The sequence below is a fragment of the Rana temporaria genome, chromosome 1 (assembly GCF_905171775.1).
Source record: "Rana temporaria chromosome 1, aRanTem1.1, whole genome shotgun sequence".
Taxonomy (NCBI): domain Eukaryota; kingdom Metazoa; phylum Chordata; class Amphibia; order Anura; family Ranidae; genus Rana; species Rana temporaria.
This window is the reverse complement of record NC_053489.1, coordinates 391,563,207-391,581,154: the sequence shown is the minus strand read 5'-3', so window position 1 is coordinate 391,581,154 and position 17,948 is coordinate 391,563,207. Positions and strand designations below refer to the sequence as shown.

The window sequence follows — 17,948 nt, the reverse complement described above, 5'->3', positions numbered from 1 at the left end:
AGTGGATGCATTATTAACCCTGACCACTACACTGCACATCGACCACTACACAGCACACTGACCACTGCACGCTGACCACTACACTTCACACTGGCCACTACACTGCACACTGGCCACTACACTGCACACTACACTGAACACTACACACTGACCACTGAACACTACACGATAACCACTACACTACACGATGACCACTACATGATGACCACTACACTACACAATGACCACTACACTACACGATGACCACTACACACCCCACTAACCACTACACTACACACTGACCACTCATCATCAGGGCACAGCACATCAGGTCACAGAGCCCAGCACATTAGGATACAGGGCACAGCGCACATCAGGGTACAGAGCCCAGCACATCAGGGTACAGGGCACAGCGCACATCAGGGTACAGAGCCCAGCACATCAGAGCACAGCACAACAGGCCACATCAGGGTACAGGGCACGACACAATCAGGACAAGGCACATGGCACATCAGGGCATAGCACATCAGGACAGGGCACATGGCACATCAGGGTACAGGGCACAGGACACAGCACATCAGGGTACATGGGGCACATCAGAGCACATGGGGCACAATTGGGGCACATCAGGGTACATGCGACACATCAGGGTACATGGGGCGCATCAGAGCACATGGGGAACAATCAGGGCACATCAGGGTACATGGGGCGCATTAAGGCACATTCAGGGTACATGGGGCACATAAGGGCACAAACAGGGTACATGGGGCACATCAGGGTACATAGGGAACATGAGGGCATAATCAGGGTACATGGGGCACATGACGTCACAATCGGGGTACAATCAGGGTACATGGGGCACAATCGGGGTACAATCAGGGCACATGGGGGCACAATCAGGGCACATGGGGGCACAATCAGGGTACATGGGGGCACACTCAGGGTACATGGGGCACATTAAGGCACATCAGGGTACATGGGGCACATTCAGGGTACATGGGGAACCTGAGGTCACAATCGGGGTACATGGGGCACAATCAGGGTACATGGGGCACAATCAGGGCACATGGGGGCACAATCAGGGCACATGGGGGCACACTCAGGGTACATGGGGCACATTAAGGCACATCAGGGTACATGGGGCACATTCAGGGTACATGGGGAACCTGAGGTCACAATCGGGGTACATGGGGCACAATCAGGGTACATGGGGCACAATCAGGGTACATAGGGCACAAGGGGCACAATCAGGGTACAGGTCAGCGTTTACTTGTTGTCTTTTTTCTTCACATGCAGAGTAGCGCAGGAAGCGTCTGTCACAAGTTCACTTCTCTGTCTCACGCTGCGGCTGCTCCCCGCCCCCCGGCGCCCCCCCCCCTTCTCGTCCATCCCAGGTGATATCACAAGCAAATGGGGATGGACGAGAAGAGAGGGGGGGGGGGCGGGGAGCAGCCACAGCGTGAGACAGAGAAGTGAACTTATGACAGGCGCTTCCTGCGCTACTCTGCATGTGAAGGAAATCTACTCCCCCACACTTCCTGCGGCACCCTCCGCCCTGCCTGCGGGCCATTTATAACCGGTCCGCGGGCCGGTACTTTGAGACCACTGATTTACAGGGTTCTCGCATCGCACTAGTGTGAACCGAGCCTAATGCCGCGTACACACCATCACTTTATGTGATGAAAAAAAATTACGTTTTTAAAAACGTCACTTTAATTGACTGTGTGTGGGGGAAAACGTCGTTTTATGTCTTATAAAAAACGACCAAAAAAAATTGAAGCATGCTTCAATTTTATGTGTCGTTTTTCAAAAGTGCACTTTTTACTTCACAGAAATTGACCGTGTGTAGCAAAAAACGTCGTTTTCTAAGACGTTTTTTCATCCACGCATGCCCAGAAGCTACTTATGAAGCAAGCTTCAATGGTAAAACGTGGTGGAACGTAACCTCACTTTGCAAGATCATTGTGAGAAAACGATGGTGTGTAGGCAACTTCGTCTTTGAAAATTGAAGTTTCAAAAACGTCATTTTTTACTTCACAGAAAGTGTCGTTTTTTTTCATCACATAAAGTGATGGTGTGTACGCGGCATAATAGCCAGTTCACACCACATGCAGTCCAGTGCGTTTTTCCTGCATCAAAACGCATGAAAAGTAGGTTATATGGGGCCAGATTCTGAAAGAATTACGTTGCTCCATGGCAGCGTAACGTATCTGATTTACGTTACACCGCCACAGGTTTACAGCGTAAGTGCCTGATTCACAAAGCTCTTACCTGTAAACTTGCGGCGGTGCAACGTAAATACGCTCGGCGCAAGCCCGCCTAATTCAAATGGGGCGGGCACCATTTAAATTAGGCGCGTTCCCGCGCCGAACGTACTGCGCATGCTCCGTCGGGGAAATTACCTGACGTGCATTTCGCTAAATGACGTCGCACGGACGTCATTTGTTTAGAGGTTAACGTAAATGGCGTCCAGCGCCATTCACGGACGACTTACGCAAACGACGTGATTTTTTAAATTTCGCCGCGGGAACGACGGCCATACTTAACATGGCTTAGAACACCTAGGGCTCAGCCCTAATTTTGCGACGCGTATCTCGACGGAAACAACGTAAAATTAGAGCGACGGGTAACGCGGACGTTCGTGGATCGCCGTAACTAGTCATTTGCATATTCTACGCCGACCGAAATGGCCTCGCCACCTAGCGGCCGGCCTAGAATTGCATCCTTAACCTCTTGCCGACCGCGCTATAGCAAAAATACTGCTACAGCGCGGTCGAGTTACTGTGACAGGACGTCCCTGGGACGTCCTCGTGCACTTCCGCGTTTGCGCGTCCCCTGGGGCGCGCTCGCGGAAGTGTCCGTGCTCGCCGGGTCTAGAAGACCCGGCGCATCACGGATCACGGTAAATTGCCGCTGATAGCGGCCGTTTACCACGTGATCGCTCCGTCAAATGACGGAGCGATCACTTGTCAACAAACCGGCGTCATGTGATGACGCCGGTTCCTCCCTCCCCTCTCTGTACCGTTCGGTACAGTGCGAGAGGAGAGGGGGGGGAACGCGGGGTGTCAGCACTGCTGTGACTGGACAACTGCAGTCACAGATCCATCCCAGCTCAGCTATCCCTGCGCAATACTCTGCAAATACCCCATGCTCTGGCAATACCCCCCATGCCCAATACCCTGCAATACTCCAATACCCCGCAATACTCCAATACCCCGCAATACTCCAATACCCCGCAATACCCCAATACCCCGCAATACCCCAATACCCCGCAATACCCCAATACTCCGCAATACCCCAATACTCCGCAATACCCCGCAATACCCCAATACTCTGCATATATAATGTTTTGGGGTTCTATGTAATTGTAAGAATTGGTCTGGGTGTTCCAGAACGCCTGATGGCGCTCCCTGCATGTTGGGCCTCTCTATGTGGCCACGCCGTGTAAAAGTCGCACACATGGGGTATGGCCATACTCGGGAGGAATAGCAGAATGTGTTTTGGGGTGTAATTTGTGGTAAGCATATGCTGTGTGTGAGAAATAACCTGCGAATATGACAGAAACAAGTTTTTTTGTTTTTTTTTTACAGAATTTTCTGTCGTTTTTCTTTTATAGCGCAAAAAATAAAAACCGCAGAGGTGATCAAATACCACCAAAAGAAAGCTCTATTTGTGTGAAAAAAAGGACACAAATTTCAAATGGGTACAATGTTGTATGACTGAGTTATTGTCATTCAAATTGTGAGAGCACCGAAAGCTGAAAATTGGTCTGGTTAGGAAGGGGGTTTAAGTGCCCAGTGGTCAAGAGGTTAAGATCCGACAGTGTAATTCAATTACACCTGTCGGATCTTAGGGCTAGCTATGCGTAACTGATTCTATGAATCAGCCGCATAGTTACGACGGGCGGATCACAGAGATACGACGGCGTTTCAGGAGATACGCCGTCGTATCTCTTTTGTGAATCTGGCCCATGGTTCTTAATGGCATACAGTAGTTCACATCAGTGCGGTGACTGTCAGTTCCAGTGCCACAAAAAATAAAAAAAATAGAACAAGCTGCATTTTTTTCTGCACTGCAACACAGTAAAAAGTATCAAAAACACACCGGACTTCAGTACAGTAAACAAAAAAAACAGGATTTTAAAGGAAAAAAAAGCATCTAAAATGCATCCAGAAACGGACATGCAGAAATGCCTCCGGAACGGATCTGGAGTGCGTTTTTGTGGTGGGAACCAGCCCTAAAATCATTGATTTAGTATGGGGGACAACTACTATAGTATAGTTATGTGCTTTCACTGAACGGTCCGTTTAAGAAGCTCCTCACTTGCCCTGTTGGCAGAACCCATCCATCCCTTGTTCTCTCCACTAATGTTGGCTGAGGTGACGTCACTTGCCGGCCGGCTTTGCTGGGCGCGCCTTTCCTCCCATCCTCGCCTGGCTCCCTCGCCTCACGTGATCGAAGAAAGGCGCGGCCTTGCGCAGAGTGGGCGGGGTCGACCTCCCACCCCTCCAAATAATTCCCGGTTAGAAAGTCAGTTTGACTGACAGGGTCTTGCCAGCCCCTTTCATCCAATAGCCTCGCGGAGAGAGACTCTTTCACGCCCACCCGGCTAGCGGTCGCCTGGGGGTGGGAGGAGTTTGCGCGCGCGTTTGTTGTGGGCGTCACCTTACGGCATGAGCGCACACGGCATGCAGCAAACAAAAGGGGTGCCGGGCGGGAGCGCGCACGACTCGGGAACGAGCAGAGGTGGCAGTGGAAGCATGCAGGAGCTCCGGGGGGAGGAGGAGCCGGGTGGAGAGGGCCCCCGGGGGCCACATGAGGGAGACATCAAAGGAGAGTCGGGCCCCCGGGGGCCACACAGAGAACACTTGGATCACGAGACGCTGACGTCAACTGTACTTTATGTGTCCCAATTTGAACCTGACTCCGGCGATGTCCAGGAGTCTCCGCGGAGCCTGGGCCCTGTGGCTCTCCAGCATCCAGAGCAGTGTCCGATGGGCCCCCGGGATCTCCTGACGTGTGTCCGGCCGGTAGAGGTGGATCCAGTAGGCGCCGAGCACAGGGATGCTCCAGAGGAGGAAGACACCGAGCATCAACAAGCAGAGCCTGGAGATCTGACCAGCACATACACCTTCAAACCGAGGTTCCCAACGGATCCTCTTCTCAGACCTCTGCTCAGTGTCCAGGCCAGCCTCTACCCAGCACAGGCTCAGCCCTATGACCACAGTGCGCGGGAAGCTGCCTTTCTACCTCCAGGGATGACCCCCTCCTGTGTCCACCTCTTCCCCCCAGAGCCTGCAGATGATGAGTTTCCTCTCATGCTGGACCCAATCTCTTCCCTGGGACTCCAGGATGGAGAGGAGGCTGCCATGGAGCTGCCTGGCTCAGGCTCTTCTAGCCCAGAACCTGGGGAGGATCTCTTCGGAGCCGATCACTTGCTGGTCCATGAAGTCCGCAGAAGAGGCGTCAACATGACCGAGGGGGTCCCGGTACCCAGCTCCGAACATGTGGCTGAGATTGTGGGCAGGCAGGGTCAGTATGTGTACTTTACACTTTGTTATCTTTGTGCTCTTGTCAATGTCAGCTAGTATGGTGGAATTCTAACCATGCCCATTGATTGGTGCTTGTGGGGTCCTCTCTGATTGCACGTTCACAACTGTACCCTATGTATGGATTTGAAGCATAGTTATGTCAGTCCACCTTGGACCAGTGCAAGTATCTTACTTGGAGTTGGAAATCTCTGTAGTAGTTGCCATTACTACAGTGATCACTGCTCTCTTCCAGGTCCTGTGTTAAGTGGCTGCATAACGGAACACAGGGGGTCCCTTAACGTGGCCGTAGAGGCGGAAGAGTTTACCTTAAAGGAGAAGTCCAGCCTGGGCTCTTTTGGCTGGGCTTCTCCTAGGGGTAACAGGATTGCAATATGTTTTGCACTCCTGTGACTCATTTTCAGCAGCGAGCAGACTGAAATCCATACTCTGCTGACGTTACAGGAGTCCTGACTCTGGAAGTCTGGATCCGCCAGGTTCCTGGACTGATGGCCGTGTCAGCCTCTCAGCGAGCCACTGAGATAGCCGCTCTCCTCCCCTCCACAGCTCAGCACTCCAATGAGCAGGGCAGGAGAGCTGCTGATTGACAGTCAGCAGCTCTCCTCTCTGGGAACCGTTCCATGGCTCGCTTCTCAGATGCCGGGAATGGCTGGGGTGCTGACATCTCGGGCTCCCTGGACAGGTAAGTGTCCATATATTAGCAGCTGCAGTATTTGACGATGGTGTTTTTACGGAGGGTTGGACCTCTTTAAAAAAAAAAAAAAAAAAAATTCACCTTTGGGAACATGTTAGTCGAGTTAACCCAAATTTTTGGGTGAAATGTGTAAAATGACATGGTCCTGCTCTGCCACCTCTAGTGACAGCAAGCCAGGAATGTTCTCCTCCCACTCTCGGTCACGGTATAAAAAAAAAACACAGGCTTCAACCATCTGGTCGCGTCATTCATTTAGAGTTCTTTTAGAGTTCTGTAAATGGGAAACTACAAGTACTGACAGCCTTTGCGGCTGTCCACTTAGAGTTCTCAGTGCTCTGGTAGCCCATTGTCTCTCCCTGTCAGTGTGTACCTGCCTATACAAGACATATACAATGACAAGTCTGCAGGAGTCCTGCATGGCAACAGCAACGAATGCATTTTTTTTTTTTTTTTACATTAAAAAAATGTGTTTTTGAACTTATCCCTTGAAGGGGTTGTAAATTGCAGATTGACATATGTAAATTGTCATATGACATCCTCAGGATATTGAGCCCCCGGGGGCGCGCATCGCGGCGATCGTTGTTGCCGGGTGTCAGTCTGACATGAAAAATACAGTGTAGCGCCAATAGAAGACCCCACTGGTCCTGTGGATCTAATGTGACGTGAAACTGTACAGTGTTATACCTTATCCACAATAAAGTGGATGTACTAACTATAATTAGGTGACCTGTGTGTATTATAGGTGGACAAAAATATATCCACAATCAGTAGGCAATGACGCCCTACATGTGCCAAAAAAAATATTGATGCAATAACTTCTGAAAAATAGTGCAAATAATTAAATGAGAAGCCAATAATGGCAATGTAATTGTCAAGGTGAATCTACTCCACGCAAGTGAGTATGTGGTTTAAATATCCCAACAAGAGACAGCTGGCACAGTCCCCATGTGACATCATAGGTGTATACAAAAATGTTTCCCCACTGGTGGATATACCTAACTGCAACAGTCTGACACCCTGCAACATCGATCTAGGTAAAGAGTCTCAGACGAAGACTCTTTACCACGTGATCAGCCGTGTCGAATCACGGCTGATCACAATGTAAGCAGGAAAAGACAGTAATCGGCTTTTCCTCACTCGCGTCTGTCAGACGTGAGTAGAGGAGAGCCGATCAGCTGCTCCTCTGACAGGGGGGGGTTTGCGCTGATCAATTATTAGCGCAGCCCCCCTGAGGATGCCCACACTGGACCACCAGGGATGACAATCTCAAAAAAAGATGCCAATCAGTGCCCACAATGGGCATCACTGATTGGCAGGCATTGTTTGGCATCCATTAGTACAACACATAAGTGCTGCCTATCGGTGCCCACCCGTGCCGCCTATTGGTGCCCATCAATGCCACCTTATCAGTGCCCGTCAGTGCAGTACCATCAGTGCCCATCAATAAAGGAGAACTTATTTACAATGTTTTATAACAAACAAAAAAACTTTTTTTTTTCTACATTTTCAGTCTTTTTTTTTTTTTGCAGAAAATAAAAATCCCAGAGGTGATCAAATGCCACCAAAAGAAACCTCTATTTGTGGGAACAAAATGGAAAAAAAATTAGTTTGGGTACAGTGTACCATGACCGCGCAATTGTCATTCAAAGTGCAACAGTGCTAAAAAGCTAAAAATTGGTCTGGGCGGGAAGGTGTATAAGTGCCCTGTATGGAAGTGGTTAAATAACATGTCGGGTTGTTTTGCACAGAGTTGCCGCGATCCTGCTGTTTTGGGGTCCCTCGGCGACTCTCTGCTCCTCCCCACAATAGCTAACCCCTCTGGCAAGCTCTCCTGAGGGGGTTAGCTTGCAGGAGCGCTCCCGTGTGGTAGTTGGCGTCCATGACTCGGTCCCGACGGCCACGTAATTGGATTTGATTGACAGCAGTGGGAGCCAATGGCTGCGCTGCTATCCAATCAACTCAGACTCTGTGGAGTGCGGGGGACACGCAGAGCAGGTGAACAGGCTCGGCTAAGGTGAAAAAACAAGAACCTTTACCACCCCTTTTAACAAATTTTCTGCATTAAAGTAAAAAAACTAAAATTATTTGTGTGATCAGAAAATGCAGCCAATCCGCTGCAGAGCTGATCAGTGTATTTTCCAGCCGCCGAAGGGTCCCACTGTCAGAATACATTTAATTTCTTGATCGGCTGGCTGATTGATCAAAAGAAAAACAATCCATCTATGGACAGCCTGAATTAATAAATCTAGTGACCCTTGCCTCTCCACATCATTCAATTCAAGAACACCTCATATTAACCAAGAGGGATATAAGGTGTTCTGTGTTTGGCACCTGTGTCAAGCAAGCAACATTGAGAGCAGACAGCTCTTTTATTGCCGAAGAGATATGCAATGCCTCTTCTGCAACAAAGTAGTTTCCTGCCTGTTTGCAATTGTCTCCCATACATGCACAGAAGCAACATCCTGCAGCAGCCAATTCAAGAGGGGCGAGGACCTCCTAGGCACCTGATTGTTGGAACTGAGAAGTGTTTGGGTTCGTTTACACGGGGTGGATCCGTGTCCGGGCTCAGCGGGGATCCCCACTGAGCAGGCATGTGACAGGTTCTGTCTCTGCACACTGTGCAGGAACCGACCTGTCAGAGCGCCGCTCTCCCTTATGGGGGATTGGATGACGACGGACCGTAGAGTTCGTCGTCATCCGATCCGCCAGACGGATGGAAAAGTAGGGTTTTCCTCCATCACACTTTGGCGGGTCGGATGTCAGCGGGCATGTTCCCTGCTGACATTCGTGGCTCCATAGAGGTGCACAGAGCGCCCGTTCAGGTCTACCTAAAAAACTGACAGGCGGACCTGAATGGTCCACCTGTGTGAAAGGGGCCTTTGTGTCTTTAGTTCTGCATTAAAACCTAATTCTGGGCAATATCTATTTTTTCCCTTCCACCCATAACTTAAAGCAGAACTAAACTCATAAAAAAAGGGAGAACATGCTGCATTTTTCCTGCTCTGTACCACAGTAAAACACACCGGACACAATACAGTGAAAAAATGTAAATGGGAAAATAAAAAGGCATCTAGCATGCATCCAGAATCGCACTGGAATGTGACAAAAATGCACATGCAGAAGCTCATCCGGGACGGATCTGGAGTGCGTTTTTGTGGGGGTCAACCAGCCCTAAAACGATTGATTTAGCATGGGGGACAACTACTATAGTATAGTTATGTGCTTTTATTGAACAGTCCATTTAAGAAGCTCCTCACTTGCCCTGTTGGCAGAAAGTGCATCGAGCAATGTCTAAGTGGAAGCAAATGCCTAGATTTGACAGGTATATGCCCCCCCCCCCCCTCCAATGTGCCAAGTGTGACTTCGGAGGGGGGGGGGGGGGGGGGAGAAATCCGATAAGCGGAAGTTCCATTTCTTTATTTCCCAAAACTGTGTCATGCAATGAATTTTAAATGTTGGTTGCCAGCGTTCCTGTGTTGGCCCTTAATTGTCAAGCCATCCAATGGCAGGAGTCATAGCTGGTCACACGTGCAGCACCATGGCAACTGCAGCTTAAACGGTGGCCAAGATGTCAGTCTCCTTGCTGTAAAGGATAGAGGGTTTAGTTCCGTTTTTGTTTTTTCATCACCTCTGCAGTGTTTAAGCTGATTGAGCATGTATGTTCTCAGCAGTGTAGAAGTGATCGGGTGGCTTTACTACTGCCTGAACCACTTCTGATAGAAAGTCAACAGCTTACAGTGCCTTGAAAAAGTATTCATACCCCTTGAAGTTTTCCAAGTTTTGTCATGTTACAATCTAAACACCAATGATTGGGCGCTATTCCGCCCCCTCAGGAACACCAATGATTGGGCACTATCCCCCCTCAGGAACACCAATGATGGGGCACTATTCCTCCCCAGGAACACCAATGATGGGGCACTATTCTCACCCCCCCTCAGGAACACCAATGGTGGGGTACTATATTCCTCCCCCAGGAACACCAATGATGGGGCACTATTCTCACCCCCCCCTCAGGAACACCAATGGTGGGGTACTATATCCCCCCCCCAGAAACACAAATGATGGGGCACTAGTTCTCCCCCCCCATCCCAGGACACCAATGATGGGGCACTCACCCTGACAAATATCAAAATTGCTGTATTTTAAAAGTAAGCCTCTATATACATTATTATATCGCAGCTCTCCCTCTCGTTGCTTTTAATCCTTTCGGACCCTAGAGGGGGCTAAAGGTGGCCCACTAGTGGCTGAAAAGCGCAACTAAAACTAGTGGCGCTTTACTGTCAATGCGGCCAGCGCCTCAGTATGAAACTGGCCTTATGTGCCACTTTGTGGTGGTCTATCATTTTGTGATATGGCACTGTTACTTTAACTGACAATTGCCTCTTTACCCCGCAAATAGCTTTCTTTTAGTAGTATTTGATCACCTCAGCGTTTTTGTTCTATAAACAAAAAATTACTTTTCTTTTTTTTATTTCTTTTTTTACCTTCTGCTATAAAAATCTATCCAATGAAAAAAATCTAATTTCATCATAAATTTTAGGCCAATATGTATTCTGCTACATATTTTTGGTAAAATAAATCCCAAAAAGTGCTTGATTAGTTTGCGCTAGGGATGTCCCGATACTAGTATCGGTACCGATGCCAAGCATTTCCCCGGGTAGTTGTTGGGCAGTCAGGGTGATCGGTGCGGCAGGGGAGTTACAAGCACTGATCTGCCCCCTTTTCAGCTGCTTTAGTTAAGTTTATACAGCGGTGATTGGTGCTTGTAACTCCCCCCCAAAGCCTCACAGCTGACTGCCCCCTCCCTGGTTTGCCTTGCCCCCCTCCGGTCTCAAAAAAGTGGTATCGGGACAACCCTAGTTTGCGCAAAAGTTATAGCGTGTGTGTTTTTTTTTTTTTTTTTTTTTTACTAGTAATGGTGGTGATCGGTGACTTGGAGGGACTGTGATATTGCGGTAGACATTCTAACACCTGACACGAATACAGTGATCAGTGCTAAAAAATATGCCCTGTCGCTGCATAATTGACACTGGCTGGGAAGGGAATAACACGGGTGATCATCGTTAACTGTGCCTAGCCACTGTTTTACTAGAGTAAAAGATGGCATTTATGCCCTGCTTTGCAGGGACACAAAGTCCATCCCTTGCCTCCTGTCAGAACAGCGATCAGCCTGGTTTACATAGGCAGATCAGTTTTGTCTCTCTGCTTAATGATTGGCGTGTGCCAGCGGAGTTTGGGTTCCATGCAATCGCAGCAAAAGTGTGCTGCGTGCACATGTGCGCTCCCTACTTGGAAGTGTCAGATCATGTGTATACATGATCCAGCACACAGGTGCCACCCTGTAGCAGTAAAACTGCTATAGGGCATACCTTAAAGCGGAGTTCTACCCAAAAGTGGAACTTCCGCTTTAAGCACTCCTTGCCCCCTGACATGCCACATTGGGCATGCCCTTTTTTGGGTAAGGGGAGTGTGTACCCTCTTTTTAGTGGGACTTCCTGTCCAGCTTCCTTTCTTCGGCTGCGTAGGTGACTCCTCTCCCCCTAGGTGGCCCCTCCCTGCCAGCGATCTTCTGGGACACAACTCTGGTCCCAGAAGATAGGCTGGCCAATAGGAGAGTGCAGCGCGGCTCGTGCATGAGCAGTGCTCGCCCGGCTATGAAACCATAAGCTGTCACGGCCGGGTGCCCACGGTTACTATGACGGCGCAGAGGAGGGGGAGAGGAGCGAGCAGCTGGGAGGCGGCATCATCGCTGGACCGTGGGGCAGGCAAGTGTCGGTTTATTAAAAGTCGGCAGCTCTGCTTTTTGTAGCTGCTGACTTTTGATAAACTAAAAAACGGGTGAAACTCTGCTTTAAGTGGTTGAACAAAGTCCAATTGCTTTAGTGGCCATGGATTTGTTTGCATGCAGCTAACAAGTTGATCAAGTACTGTGCTATATGCAGAAAAACTTTAACTGGAAAACTGTCTATTGCTAGGTTAGTTTCTATGGACATTCAGATTATTGCATGTATTTACAAATTCTTTTTATTTAAAGGGTCACTAAAGGCAAACTTTTTTTATTTTTTTTAAAAATAGCAAACATGTTATACTTGCTTCCACTGTGCAGCTCGTTTTGCACAGAGTGTATCCTAACCCTGTCTTCTGGGGTCCCTCGGCGGCTGTCTCGGCTCCTCCTCGCAAAAGATTTCCACCTTCATGAGAGCGAGCTCGCATGGTGGAAAGCTTTTGTGAGCGCGTTCCCGTGATACAGCGGTGGGCATAGCTGCCGACTATCACTCGGCCCCGCTGCTATCAATCCGTCCAGCCTTGCCAATCAACAGCCAGGCTGGGAACCAAAGAGGATGACGTGGATGCGGGGGGGGGGGGGGGGATCTGCCTAAAGAGCCTGACTTCTGCATAGTACTGTGTATTTGATATCTATATCTATATAAAATCTCAACGTACGTGTGTATGTATGTATGTTCCAGCATCACGTCCAAACGGCTAAAGATATTAACATGAAACTTGGCACACATGTTACTTATATGTCAGCAACAAACATAGGATAGGTGGTTTAACCCTTACCCACCCCCATTTGCCGTGGTCGGGGTTTTCCTTTAAAGTCCCATTCAACTCTATGGGAAATACATGTTACTTCATAACTTCCAAACGGCTGTAGATATTTCGATAACACTTGGTCACATGTTATATGTCCATTTAAACTATAGGATAGTTAATTTATCCCTTAACTACCCCCATTTGTGAGGGTCGGGGTTTTTGTTTAAAGTCCCATGCAAATCAATGGGAAATGTATGTTCCCACATAACTTCTGTACGCCTGGATACCTGGTACACATATTACTTATATGCCAAATAAAAATATATGACAGTTAAATTAACCCTTACCTACACCCTTATATAAAAGATGGGTATATTTATATTACTATGATTTTCCTCCCCAAACGGTTAAGATAGGAAGACCGGGCAAAGCCGGGTATTCAGCTAGTATATGTATATAGTGTGTACAAGTGTTTCTCAAACTGATTTTAATATAGGCTGGATGGCATTTTTACCTTTTGGAATATGCCTTACTGCCCCATCATACAGTGTGTTGGCTGTAAAGATTGTGCCAACAGAGTAAAGCTGGGTACATACTAGATGTTTTTTTTTTTTTCTTTAAAGTTCAACCCAGCATGCTGAATGACAAAAACGGAATGCTGTACTAACACAATCAATGTTGGTGCAGCAATCTCTCCTGCTGTGCTTTTGTTTTTTGATGGGGGGACTCCTCGTGAGACTGGCTTCTGCAGGACTGACAGCTGTACACATGGGCCTAAAGTCAAAGATTTTTGGCCTGTGTACAAGGCTTAAAGTGGTAGTAAACCACTGGGTGTTTTTTTTTTTTTTTTACCTGGAAGGTAATGGCACATTTTGTGAAACTTGCCTAAAAATTAAGCATTCCAACGATGCGCTGTCACCACTGGAGACTGCTTCCATCTTCACCCGGTCTTCCTTCTGGGTCAGCACACCCTGGCTGTGTGACTGACTGGCTGGAGCCGCAATGACCTCACTCCCACACAGGGGAGCTGCAGTTTAGGGCACAGGATTCTGAAGGAACGGCCGCCCAGGCTTTTCTATCAGAGTGTATGCGCCAGTGATATCGGCTCCATATACAGTAAATGTCTCCTAAACTGCATGTTTTGGAGATATTATAGGTTTACCTAAAGGTACTGTAAATTAAGCCTGCCTATAGGTACAAGTCAGAGATGGGAGTTTACTCCCACTTTAAGGTGATTATGGGGTTTGAGGAAGTGCAGTAGCCAGTTTTTGACCATGAGGGAATAAAAAAGTTAAGTCAGAATGACTATGATGGGTAAGGCGCGAAAGGTAATAAAATGGGGGCAGGTTGGGGATCAGGGGCCCAAAAGGTAGGGTGAAAGCTGCTCGTGGCTGGGGTTGGAGAGAAGTGCCAGCTGACCAGGGAACATTGGCAGAGGTAAACAGACAGCGGGGTAGGCTCATTGCATATCGGAAATGAAAATACAAACTATAGTAATGTATTGGGGAAGGAGATAGAAGTCAGAAAAAGAACTGATTGTTGTAAGAGAGCAAGGAGGGGCAGCTGATCATGTTAAATGAAGAGGATACGAAGGAGACACCTGTGGTGGACTGAAATCCAAAGAAGGGAAAGCACCAGATGGGCACACTGAACCATGAGTAAGGCCCCTTTCACACTGGGGCTGCGTTATTACCGTCGGAATTGCCGAGGCATTCGGCCGCTATCGGTGCAGTATTAACCCCCGCTAGCGGCCGATAAAGAGTTAATACCACCCGCAATGCGCCTCTGCAGAGGCACACTGCGGGCGGTTTCCCATTGTTTTAAATGTGAAGGAGCGGTATACATACCGCTCAAGATGCTGCTTGCAGGAGATTTTTTTTCTCTCCTGCCAGCGCATTGCCTCAGTGTGAAAGCCCTCTGGCTTTCACATTGAGAAGGCTGGGCAGGAGTTTTTTAGGCGCTATTTTTAGCGATGTACCGCCTGAAAACTCCTCAATGTGAAAGGGGTCTTAATCTAAATGAGAAGAAAAAAATGGATTTAGACAGCAAGCTCTGTCTGGTCTCTGTAATATGGGTCTGGTTATCAAATGGTACTCTGCTTAGAACCAGTACAAGAATGGATAATTTTTGGTTCTTGTTATTTGTCAAATATTTAGCAGAACTAATCGGTCATTGTGTTTTATATTTTGTTATGTTACTATACGGTAGTTGTAGTGAACTTCACCTAGAGAATTTCATCTCTATGAACAGCTCTTCACTTTGATATTTATTTTCAAATATGATAAAGCTGTGACAATATTGTCTTCATTTGTGTCTCTAAATGGTATCTGATGTACTCTCAATTTTTTTTACAGGATGCAAAATTAAAGCCCTGAGAGCCAAAACAAATACTTATATCAAGACCCCTGTACGAGGAGAGGAACCCATCTTTATTGTGACTGGTCGTAAAGAAGATGTTGAAATGGCAAAAAGGGAGATCCTGGCAGCAGCAGAACATTTTTCAATCATAAGGGCCACCAGAAATAAGATTAATGGAATTGCTGGAGCTGCACAGGGGCCTCCAAATTTACCAGGTCAAACTACTATTCAGGTCCGTGTACCCTATCGTGTTGTCGGCCTTGTTGTAGGACCTAAAGGTGCTACAATCAAGAGAATTCAACAGAACACTCATACTTACATTGTAACACCCAGTCGAGACAAGGAACCCATTTTTGAGGTTACAGGAATGCCAGAGAATGTAGACCGTGCTCGAGAAGAAATTGAAGCCCACATTACTATGCGGACTGGCTCCATAGTAGATAATCATCCAGACAGTGATTTTCACTCTAATGGAACTGATGTTTGCATGGATATGCTTGTTGGAGGTGCAGGCAACATATGGTCCAAGCAGCAAATTACTTGCCAATCACGCACTGAAAGTCTTGGCTCGTCTGTTGAGAGCCCCTACTATGGGTCATCTTGCAGAGAACAAAGTCCAGCAAGCCCTTGCAGGTCTGTTGTAGGTAGAAGCATTGCACTAGGTGGAAAACCCCTTGGTAGTCAACATACTGTGGGCATAGAGGATTGCGAGTTTGGGTTGGAATATCTTGCACTAGATTCAAATACACCTACAGCTGTTTGGTCATCCTTTGAAACATCCAATGGACATCTTCAAACTTTCAGTGGTTGCCACACTCAAAGGAGAAATAGTGTGTTTAGCGGAAGTTCTACACCGCTGCTCTCCCCTTCTTTACCTGATCATGGCATTGGACTGGAACATCCTCTTGCTCGTCGGATACATAGTGATCCAGTTGGTAGTATTTCATGGCTGCCAAGCAAAGAATCCTTGTCGTCCTTCTCAAACAGTGCTGGCTATTCATCATCATCTTCTCTTCCTGGCAGTTCTTCAGTGGCATCTGGCTCTCCCACTGAATCAAACAGCTCAGATGGCCAGCGCAAGAGTGCACGAGACTGCGTTGTTTGCTTTGAGAGTGAAGTAATAGCAGCCTTGGTTCCCTGTGGGCACAATCTCTTCTGCATGGAATGTGCCATCCGAATCTGTGAGCGACAGTTACCAGAGTGTCCTGCCTGCCATGCCCCTGCCACCCAAGCAATCCGCATATTTTCCTAATTGCATGCTTATCCAGTGACAACAGCCCATTTGGCATGCATTAAAATCTGCAACACTTTATGGGTTCCATATTTTTATCATTTGATTTTAACTCAATAGGTGGATGCTAGACATTACCTTAAAAATGATTAAGAGTATTGTCATGGTGGTAACTGGTTTCCCACCCCAGAAAAATAAAGCTATGTTTTACAGAACATTCAGTCACTACTTAAACATCATTCGTATTAGCCAATATGTGGGAATCCTTGTTGATGGCCTTTTTTTTTTTTTCCCAGTGTTCAGTATATACAGAATAAAGATACAGTAGAGCTGCACTTTTTTAGATTTAGTAAATTTAAATTTGGAGAAAAAATAGACAAATTAGGAAAAAAACTTCTCGCTGTTCAAATGTTGAACTATTCCCATTGCAGTTCCTAAATGTTCATTAGATGCAGGTTCAGCGTAATTCAGATTCTTAAAACGGCTGATCAGCAGAGGAGACCCAAACACAAGACCTTTTGTTGTATCTTTTAATCAGTATTACAAAAATCTTTTAGATAATATAGCACTATTGTGTTTTGGATATGATAGTTTTTTTATTTTTTCCTGCCTGTGTGAAATGTCCCTTAAATGCAACAGGAAGTGAGGTGGACATATCCAAAGTGAAGGGAATTCCCTATTGGGCAGTTGTCCTTGGAACATGTGCCCACTTTAGACTGAGGGGAAAGCCTACATTTTTGGGCTGGACCCCACAACACTGGGTGAATGTTTAGGTGAAAATGGTTACCAGTGAGAATGGGGACATGGCAATAAAACAGGTCTAACTCTTCCCTACTCTGTCCAAATAAACAAAATCCTAGTGATACACTTTGGGGTCTGTTAATTAGAGAATGTGACTTTCACAAACATTTGCTAGTGAAGAATCGATCATTCCCATTTGAAACACATGCATCTAGATGGTTCTCCACCAGAGAATGTAAAAATCCCATACCTGGTATTAAAAATAGACCCATTTTAAAAAAGCATACAGTGTTTTTGCCTTAATGCATTCCCTGCATTAAGGTAAAAAAACCTTCTGTGATCTGGGTCCCCCCAAAACATCTACCTGAGCCCAATCTCGAACCAACGGTGTGCATAAAAGCAGCAACAGCTCTCTACTCTTTCTTCTCATAAGACTGAGAGGCAGCTGCAGGAGCCATTGGCCTGCACCAGTGCCCACTTTGAAAGCAGCTTCCTATGGTGTCACTTTCCAAAGAGTAGGAGACAGAAGCAGCCGTGAGGTAGGGGGCCCAGAGTATGTTTGTGGCTGCTCTGTGCAAAACCTTTGCACAGAGCAGGTAAATGACATGTTTATGATTTAAAAAAAAATAGAAACACTTTACGTTAGTAGGGACATTAAAAGGAGTTTGCCATATTAGAAACTTGAACTTTTGATGGTGACCCATTTTAATGTGTTTGTGTGCACTCAAGGGATGTCATCCTCGCTTTTATTTAATTTTTTTCCTGCAAGTATGGTCCATATTAGTTGTTAATACTAATATGCACACACTTGTTCCACCTTAACTTTATATGTTGAAAGATGTAAGGATGTTAGCCCTGT

The 17,948-nt window shown here is 47.1% G+C and overlaps 1 protein-coding gene across 1 annotated transcript; it reads left to right on the top strand.

The window, feature by feature from the left end:
- Window positions 1-4,678: 4,678 nt before the first annotated feature.
- Window positions 4,679-17,716, top strand: LOC120912592 (RNA-binding protein MEX3D-like). The gene is made up of 2 exons (XM_040322620.1): window positions 4,679-5,511; window positions 15,114-17,716. The coding sequence occupies exons 1-2, from the start codon at window positions 4,740-4,742 to the stop codon at window positions 16,367-16,369; spliced, it is 2,028 nt and encodes a 675-aa protein (XP_040178554.1). The 5' UTR covers window positions 4,679-4,739; the 3' UTR covers window positions 16,370-17,716.
- The last annotated feature ends 232 nt before the right edge of the window (window positions 17,717-17,948 follow it).